Here is a 10,277-nt window from a genome sequence, read left to right as displayed (position 1 = left end):
TTGAGCATCTTCTGTTTTCACAAAAACTCTCGGCTGAACAACATGAGTACTACTTTCTCCCCCTTGTTTTGGAGGTACAAACCCCTCTGAAACACCTTTCATTTCATGCAGCATGGCAAGGGCAGGAAGGAGTTTGGATGTGAGATGATTATGAATTGTAAGAGTTAAAATAGTATCATGAGCACAAAGTAAATTGGTCAACAAGTCCTTCACTTCACCTGCACATCTCTTATAGACAGCCTATTGGACCTTTAATAAAGAGATTTCTTTCTCTGCTTGGGCTAGCTGCACCTTCTGGACTTCAATAGTGGCTTTGTGTTTGGCCAGATCCTCCTTCAAATCACTTTCGGTTGCCAGAGTAGCATGAAGAGAGTCAAAATGAGAATCCACTGATCTTAAAAAGGAAGTCTTCTCGGTTTGGATACGTTGACATTCACTGTGGGGTTAGGAATTGTAGTGGTTGTGGATGCTGTAAAGATTGGGGATGATAAAGGAGTTGTGGAAATAGGAATAGAAGTGATGGGAGGTGGTGGAGGTAAGGTTGTTTGTTGAGATGTGACTGGTGGAGTAATAATGGGATCAGATAGGGGTATTGTCTGTTTTGGTGATGGAGGTGGGGAAGGAACTCTGTTGTGATTGGGAGATTCGGTTGGAGTAGGTGATCGGGGAGAAGTGTTACCCCTTGGTGAGTCATGATGACTTTCCTCATCTTCATTATCATCGGCCTGTTCTGAACATGGAGGAGTGGGACTCTTAGACCTTCGTGACATCTTCTTTCACTTCTTTTTCTTTTGATGAGAAGACTCCCCTTCACCAGTCTTGCGTTTTGTGGAATTAGAGGACTTAGACTTGCCTTCCTCAGTAGGTTCTTTCTTTGTGATTCGTTTCCCTCGGTTGTTAGACTTGTCTACGACATCCAGAGCAGCTTGTTGTTCTGGAGAAAGAACTCTTGGTCCAATTGGAGGAAGTTTCCGATATTCAGCCATAACTTTACTTTGGTCTGAAACACACCTAAACATGGGCTCAAGAATTGATCCCTTGTGAGGAAACTTAAGGGGATCCGAAAGAATAATCTTCTTCGTATGGAAGGTAGAGATAGAGGCAAGCAGAGCATCCTTCATAACCGGAATCTCCAAAGAATTGATCGCTTTCCTCGTAATCAGAGTCCAAAATCTTCCACAAGAGACTTCGGAATGCCTCGTTGATGTGTTGATGCTCTGCACCACCTGAGACCAGATTATTGACCCATAATTAAGATTGATCTTGTTGTAGAGTCCATAAAGAATGGTAAGGAAACCCTTGCTGGTACCATCGGAACCACCACTTTGTTCCGCCAAACCCTTAATCAGTAGATTGTAGACATGACTTCTTCACTTTGGTAATGGTGGTGAGCACATCAGTATATCCCATCTCGTACATCATCGAGAATAACTGAGTCGTCGTTATAAATTCCGGCGAGATGACAGAGGAATCTGTAACAACCCGAAATTCATATCCCTAAATTTAACCCTTTTCGCGACTCGTTCCGATCATCCAATCGCCGTTTTCGATTTCGTTTCCGATTCCAGCATTTTATTAAGTCGTTAACGTATATTTTATTTTATGACTTAATAAATGTCTTAATACCCTTAGAACTCATTCTAACGTCTCATATTAATGATCGGAACATTTCTAGAATCAACCATATCGGGTTACGACAAATTGGCCGGGTGCGACCAAAAGCCTCGTCTAACGCCGTATCGGGTAGAATTCTACCGTGTCCCGAACTTGGACACTATTTAAAGTGATCCAAGTCTTCGTTTTGAAGCTTTTGCTCCATTTTACAACTATCACTCCAACCTCTCTCCTCAAACTAGATTTAAGGGTCACAATCTCAAGTTTAAGGCGTCAAATCACCAAGGTACCTTCCCTAATTTGTTATGAAACCTCTCTAGCCTTCAAATTTGAGTTTAAACCATGGATTAGGACCATTACCATGAGTTTACGGTCCTAGAATAGTCCTAGGCCGTAAACTCATATAAATGGGGTTTTTGGAGCAACAAAACCCTTCTAAACCACAAATTAGACCTTGAATATGGCTAGATGATTTTATGAAATGGAATTAGAATGCCTCAAACCATGATTTAGAGCCTTATATATGAGTTTATGGCCCAGGATGGTGCTTAGGCCGTAAACCCATATTTAAAGGGTTTTTAAGCCCTTAAACCCTTCCATGGCTCAAACAAGACTTAGATACGACTTTTAGAATATTGGTTATGGACCTAGAACACCTTAGACATAAATTTTGAAGGGTTTGTATGAGTTTACAGCCAAGGAATGTGCTTGGGCCGTAAACTCCTTAAACATAGGTGTAAACTCATTTTCAAGGTGTTAGAAAGCCATCCAACACCACCAAAAGCCTTGAAATAAATCATAGAAACAAAGAAAAATAGTTTAAGGACCTTAAACACATCAAAACTCTTCATTTGAGAGTTTACGGCCATAGAAGGTGATCCAAGGCCGTAAACTCCAAAAAGGATGTCAAATTGTGCCCAAAAATCATTTCAAGGCTTGTAGGAATTTTTAGAATCACATGTGATTAACTTTGGGACTTTAAAAACAATTATTCAAGGGAATATGAGAGTTTATGGCCATAGGACCCATGCCAAGGCCGTAAACTCCCTTAAGTATTGTATTTGGTGATTTTAATTCATTGCAAGCCTTAGGTAAAATTGTTCCAACCCTTTCCAAGTGATAATAGCCATATATGACCCTTTAAGCTCCATAACCTTGCCAACATGAGTTCACGGCCGTGAACTCATGTGTGAATGGTGTATAGGCCGTAAACTTCATTAGGGAGTTTACTCTTGCGGAGTAAACTCAAATCCCAAGTCCCTCGCTTCAATTCCCGTCCGTAGATGTCACCCGGGTCACTCCAAACACCCGTTTTGAGGTGTTTTCGTTCGTTGGAGTGTAACTTCATATCTAATTAGAGTTTGTGAATCTAATTAGATATATTTGTATGCCATTTCATTTTATCGCGTGTTATTAGGCCTCGATTCGACGTTTAGCATCTGAAACCGATACACTTCCGCGTCCGGTGAGTTCATACCCCTACCCTTTTTCAATGGTTTTTCAATGTTTTTAGGGGGGGAATACAAGCAAAAGTACAAGAATATCTTGTACTTAAACTGACGATTTCATTTAAATGATTTCATATTTTTATATTTTTAAGAATTGAAAACTTTTTAACAAACTATTTTTTTAACTTGCAGAGTTGTTTGTTTTAACCCGATTTTCAATTCTTATTATACACTGTTATAATGTATACTTCACGTTTGATTGTTCACATTTAAACTGATAGAACATATAAACCATTGTAATGTCTGTAATAAAACACTAAGGTTCGAGTGTAAAAGACAGACACCATTAGAAAACATAAAACATCTATATGTCCTTAACAATACACCTAGGCTCGAGTGTGATAGATAAATACCATCGTAACACAAAAATCAATTGTAATGTCCTTAATAATACACCTAGGATCGAGTGCAAAGGATAAGTAATCATTAAATAACTCAGAACAACTGTAATGTCCTTAATAAAACACCTAGGCTCGAGTGTAAAGGACAGTCATCATTTAGATAACACTTAGGCTCGAGTGTAATGTCCTTAATAAAACACCTAGACTCGAGTGTAAAGGTCAGGCACATTAGAACTTAGTTAGTCGTAGATACTACTTCTCTAGGCGAGAAGTAAAGAGTAATCTTCAATATTGGAGACACGTCCTCTGTAACACTTCCTCGGCACGAGATAGTGGAGGACTGCCCCTGTAACCAGAATCTCCGTACGTAGGAGAGCGTGACTTGAGTGTATAGATCTATACGGGACTGACAATCCCACACCTGGCTACTAGCTACAGCCGAACCGAAAGGTTCAAGGGTGACGAAAGTTATAAAAAGGATATTGACCACGACTCGAGTCATATCTAGTCTGAGTATGGTTAAGGACTCGCAATCTAGATTATTAACGCTTTAGACTCATTTACTAGCTTTATGTACATAGTAAAGCTAATGTACGTTCAAGGATGACAAGCACACACATACACACATTCAGGAAAACATGGGGTTTTCCTGGGGAGAACACTGAACATAACCAGAATTGGTAATAGCACACCCTCACTCATTCAGGAAAACATGGGGTTTTCTTGGGGAGAACACTGAACATAACCAGAATTGGTAATAGCACACCCTCACTCATTCAGGAAAACATCGGGTTTTCCTATGGATAGTAATGAACATAATCGGAATCAGTATCAGTTAGCTCACACAGAACCAGTAATAGTTGACACTCACACATGTAGGAAAATATAGGATTTTCCTTAGTAACAGTAGTATGTAACTAGAAAAGTATAACAAGTTAAATAACTGAACTACAATTCACAAGCACAATCATGTTTTCTTTGTACATCGTTTACTTTACTTTTCGGATTTGGAAACTAACTTTACATAAGAAAATATGGGATTTTCTTGAATAACCATGTTTTCAGAAAACTAAGGGAACTCGTACATTTTTAGAAAACAAAACCGCTTATGAACTCACCAGCTTTATGCTGATTTTCAAACCGCTTGTATTCTCAGGTTCACATTAGACAGGTAGCCGACGATCCTTTTGTGCGAAGACGGAGTTCTCAGAAGACTCGTTTCGTGTTGTTTATATATACTATGTATCACATGTGTAACTTATGATTTTGAAACAAATGTATAACTTTCATATATGTAATGTAAGGGTTGATTTACTTTACTTACTATGTACATTGAATTTGATACTCAACGTGGAGTCAACCCCGGAAAAGTTTCCGCCTTCGGTTTTCGGGGTGTGACAGATTGGTATCAGAGCCCTTGTTTATAGTGAATGAAGTATACCAAACCTTACATGGTATAAAACTATAAACATTAAGGGGCCTATGTCACACCCCCAAACCAGAATGGCGGAAACATTCGGGGGTGGATGACTTCACGTAGTATCACAACCATTGAATATTGTAAAGAAAGTAACACAACCATCACATATATAATGAAAACGTATGTTGTTGCGTTATACATAATAGCAAAAGAATATTACAATGATAAATGTTCAATAATAAAACATCTTTAGTGTTTCCTTCTCCAAAAGCTGGTAGTTACCTGTATTACTGATTCCCTGAGAAATACAGGTGGTTTCGAAAAAGTGTCAACAATTAAGTTGGTGAGTTCATAAGTGTTTTGCATTGAAAAGTATGTCCTTTTTGATAGTAAAGCGATGAACGAGGTTTTCAGAAAATCCAATATTTTCTATATATGATTTGAAAAGTTTCCCGTGTTGGAGTGCATTAGTGTTTTCCATGCTTGATTAATAGTGATAACATTTGTATTGGCAATAAAATGGAAAACTGAAATGCATGTATGAATCTCGTAAATCTAACTTGTTTTTATACTTTTATGTGAGTTTTATAACCATGCTATTGACAATGATGGCCTGTAACAACGTTCTTCAGGCGTTGGAACTGTTATGACATTTGTCACCCCAGGCCTGCCGGCCTAGCTGTAGCTAACAGCTTAGGTGCGGGATTGTCAATCCCGTATAGATCTATACACAAGTATCACGCTCCCCCTACAAGGGATTATGGTATATAATACAGGACTTAATAATGCATACTCGAGCGTACGTGAAGCTGTCTCACATTACTAGGTATAAACAGATTTACGATGATAAAAGACTGTACTTCTTTTGAAAGCATTTCATTTGTCGAGATGTATATGTAAAATGTATGAATCACTTGAATACTATGCTCATTATAGTTTGTCAAAAGTATGTTCCCATTTGGTAATAACAACTTGGTGATATAATATCCCTTTAAAACATAAAGTTATTTTTGTATCAACACTCTATAAGAACGATATTATAAAAATAATACTTTGATTTGTAATGTACTTGTATTCCCCCCCCTAAAACATGAAAACAATTGAAAAGTAGGGGTATGAACTCACTCGTTTCGAAGAGAGAGGCTAGGGTTGAGCAGAACTTCGTCCGCGGATGGTTGCGTCGTCGGGCTCTTCGGGGATCTCTGCAGCGTAAATCTTCCGTCGGGGGCTCGAGTGCGGAAACGAAGGTCGTCGGGAGTGGTCTCTGGGGCTTAGAAGTATGGGAGAATGGCTGATGAATTGTGAGGGTGTGCCAAAGTTCGAAGCTCATGCCATCTATTTATAGTGCTGGAAAACCCCGTACGCGGCGTGTACTTCCGGAGTACGCGGGGCGTAATATGGCGTCATGGCTTACGACTCGGGTCTAGCTAGCGTAGCTTGGGCGGGCCGATGGGACTCGACTCTGGGTCTAGTACGCGGGGCGTACTCCCAGAGTACGCGGGGCGTAATCCCTGCTTCCGACTTCTAAATTCCGTAACTTTCGCGTACGATCTCCGTTTTTCACGTTCTTTATATCCACGCGTAGGTGAGATTATGCTCTACAACTTTCCTTTAGACTCCGTCGGCTAGTTTTGACTTTATTTTTAATGATATAATTTTAATAGGCCGGGCCTCCTAAAGTTCGTTAAAAATTCATAGGTTCTTTATTCGACGTCGGTTTTCGTTTGTCTTTTTATTGTTTTATTACTACTGAGGAGATCTTCAACTTTCGTTTAGGTTGCGTTAGCTAAATAACACTCGATCTTCAATCCGAGTTTTTAGCCCTCTACTACTGTTACGAAACTTTGAAAATTCGTAACTTCTTCATACGAGGTCCAATTTGGGCGATCTTTTTATGTACGCTCACCCTTCAACGAGATCTATGACTTTTGTTTAGATACTTAAGGCTAAAAATGCATTTTATTGAGATTCTACTTTTTACGACAAATAATGTTTTAACGTCGCGTCGTAAATATACGAGTGGTTATGATTTCTTCAATATAACCCGGTTTTGAGCGTTCTTTATGTTTTTGGAAACCTTGGCATGATATCTAATATTCGATGCATCCCAACTTAGATACTTGAACACTTTATTTTCGAGGTTAATTTCGTTGTTTTTAGCTTTCGAGTGTTTACAATGCTTTTTGGGAAAAATAGGGTTGTCACATCATCCCCCTGTTAAGGGAATTTCGTCCCGAAATTTAATCTAAGATAGAGTTTACAGTTTTAGGAAAAAGATGCGGGTACTTTTGTTTCATCTGATCTTCGCGTTCCCAGGTGTATTCAGGTCCTCGCTTGGCGTTCCAGCGGACCTTTACAATGGGTATGCGGCTTTGTTTAGTCCTTTTGATTTCCCGATCCATGATCTCTACTGGTTCCTCCACAAATTGAAGGTTTTCATTTATTGCAATTTCGTCTAGAGGGACGACAAGGGTCTCGTCGGATAAGCACTTCTTTAGATTTGATACGTGAAAGGTAGGGTGTACGTTGTGGAGTTCTTGAGGTAGTCTAAGTTTGTAGGCCACTGGACCGATTCTGGCAAGGATCTCGAATGGTCCGATGTATCTAGGGTTCAGTTTCCCACGTTTTCCGAAGCGTATTAAACCTTTCCAAGGTGAGACTTTGAGTAGGACATGGTCTCCAACTTGGAATTCCAAGGGTTTGCGTCTCTTATCTGCGTAACTCTTTTGTCTATCTCTTGATGCTTTTAGACGTTCTCGGATTTGAACAATCTTCTCCGTAGTCTCCCTTATGATTTCTGGTCCAGTGAGCGTGTTGTCAGTTGCTTGTCCTTTTGCTAGTTGCGTGTCCCCCACTTCGGCCCAGCACAAAGGTGACCTGCATTTGCGGCCATAAAGGGCTTCGAACGGGGCAGCCTTGATGCTGGTGTGGTAGCTATTGTTGTACGAGAACTCGACCAATGGTAGATGTGTGTCCCATGCCTTGCCAAAGTCGATTACGCAAGCTCTCAGCATGTCTTCTAGGGTTTGTATAGTTCTCTCACTCTGGCCGTCGGTTTGTGGGTGATAAGCGGTACTCATGTCTAGTCTTGTCCCCAAAGCTTTTTGTAGCGACTGCCAGAACCTTGAGGTGAATCTACTATCTCGGTCCGAGATAATAGATATGGGCACACCATGCAGTCGTACAATTTCTCTGAGGTATGTTCTTGTTAACTTCTCCAATTTATCCGTCTCTTTGATCGGTAGGAAATGTGCTGACTTAGTTAACCTGTCGACAATTACCCAAATGGTGTCGAGTCCGCTTGTTGTCTTGGGCAACTTTGTTACGAAATCCATGGTTATCCGCTCCCACTTCCATTCGGGTATTTCTGGTTGTTGTAATAAACCCGAGGGCTTCTGATATTCCACCTTGACTTTGGCACAGGTCAGGCATTTGCTTACGTAGGTAGCAATTTCGGCTTTCATGTTTTGCCACCAGTACAATTTCTTGAGATCGAGATACATCTTATCGGAGCCGGGATGTATGGAGTATCGTGTTTTATGGGCTTCGTCCATAACGATTTCTCTGAATCCACCAAACTTCGGTATCCAAATTCGATCCATGAAATAACGAATTCCGTTGTTCTTGGTCTCAAGGTTCTTATCCATTCCTCTTAGGGCTTCTCCTGTCACATTTTCGGATTTCAAGGCTTCTATTTGGGTTTCCTTGATTTGCGTGAACAGGTGTGAATGGATTGTCATAGTTAGGGATTTCACTCGGCGACCTGAGTACTCCTTCCGACTGAGTGCATCAGCCACTACATTAGCCTTTCCGGGGTGATATCGGATTTCGCACTCGTAATCACTTAGTAGTTCTACCCATCGCCTCTGTCTCATGTTGAGTTCCTTCTGGTTGAGGATATGTTGGAGGCTTTTATGATCAGTGAAGATGGTACATTTTGTGCCGTAGAGATAGTGTCTCCATATCTTCAGAGCGAAGACGACTGCTCCTAGCTCAAGATCATGCGTTGTGTAGTTCACTTCGTGCGTCTTTAGTTGTCTTGAGGCGTAGGCGATGACCTTCCCTCTTTGCATTAAGACACACCCAAGTCCTTGGTTTGAAGCATCACAATAGACCACGAAGTCCTCCGTTCCTTCTGGCAAGGTTAGGATGGGCGCACTACATAAGGCTCGCTTTAGTGTCTGAAATGCACTGCCTTGTTTTTCTCCCCAGTCGAAGGTCACATTCTTCTGGGTTAGGGTGGTAAGTGGCTTGGCAATCTTTGAAAAGTTCGGTATGAATCTTCGGTAATACCCGGCGAGTCCCAAAAATTGCCGGATTTCTGTAGGGGTTCTTGGAGTAGTCCAACTATCTATTGCCTTTATTTTGGAGGGGTCCACGTGTATTCCTTCTTTGCTTACAACATGTCCTAGGAAATCCACTTCCCGAATCCAAAATTCACATTTGGAAAATTTTGCGTAAAGTTTCTCTGCCCTTAATGTTTCCAATACTTGGCGGAGGTGTTTGCTGTGTTCTTCCTGGCTTCTTGAATAGATGAGTATATCATCTATGAACACGATCACGAACTTGTCCAGGAAGGGACGACATACTCGGTTCATCAAGTCCATGAACACTGCTGGAGCATTCGTCAATCCGAAGGGCATTACCACAAATTCGTAGTGACCATAACGTGTTCGGAAAGCCGTTTTGGGGATGTCTCCTTCCAGTACTCGTAGTTGGTGATAACCAGACCTTAGATCGATCTTTGAGAAGTAGCTTGCCCCCTGAAGTTGGTCGAATAGATCGTCTATGCGCGGTAAGGGATATCGGTTCTTGATTGTGAGTTTGTTTAGCTCCCGATAATCGATGCACATGCGAAAGGATCCGTCCTTCTTCTTCACAAATAGGACTGGCACTCCCCATGGTGAGAAACTTGGTCTGATGAATCCCTTGCTTAGCAACTCGTTTAATTGACTGGATAGTTCCTGCATCTCGGCTGGGGCTAAACGGTACGGTGACTTTGCTACAGGGGTAGCCCCGGGGATTAAGTCGATTCTGAATTCGACTTGACGTTCCGGTGGGATTCCTGGAAGATCTTCTGGGAAAATATCCAGGAAGTTGCAGACTTCCGGAATATCTTTAATGTTTTTCGATTCTCGTTTCTTGTCTACTACGTGGGCTAGAAAGGCATGATATTCCTTACGAAGATACTTTTGTGCTTTAATACAGGAAATGATTTGTAAACTTGAACTAGGTTTGTCGCCATAAATGACAAGAGTTTCACCGTTTGGCAGATTTAAGCGAACAGCCCTTTCGTGGCAAAGGATATCGGCATGGTGAAGGCTCAACCAGTCCATACCGATGATGACATCGAAACTTCTTATAGAAATGGGCATAAGATCGACTTGAAACAAG

The 10,277-nt window shown here is 41.0% G+C and overlaps 1 protein-coding gene across 1 annotated transcript; it reads right to left on the bottom strand.

The window, feature by feature from the left end:
* Positions 1 to 395: 395 nt before the first annotated feature.
* Positions 396 to 770, bottom strand: LOC111893580 (extensin-like). Its single transcript, XM_023889659.1, has one exon. The coding sequence runs from the start codon at positions 768 to 770 to the stop codon at positions 396 to 398; it is 375 nt and encodes a 124-aa protein (XP_023745427.1).
* Between the last annotated feature and the right edge of the window lie 9,507 nt (positions 771 to 10,277).

The sequence above is a fragment of the Lactuca sativa genome, chromosome 8 (assembly GCF_002870075.4).
Source record: "Lactuca sativa cultivar Salinas chromosome 8, Lsat_Salinas_v11, whole genome shotgun sequence".
Lineage (NCBI taxonomy): Eukaryota > Viridiplantae > Streptophyta > Magnoliopsida > Asterales > Asteraceae > Lactuca > Lactuca sativa.
Note: the sequence above shows the minus strand (reverse complement) of the source record. Positions and strands in the feature narration are given on the sequence as shown.

Coding starts and splice junctions, on each gene's coding strand:
- LOC111893580 (XM_023889659.1), bottom strand. CDS start 770: ATGTCACGAAGGTCTAAGAGTCCCACTCCTCCATGTTCAGAACAGGCC.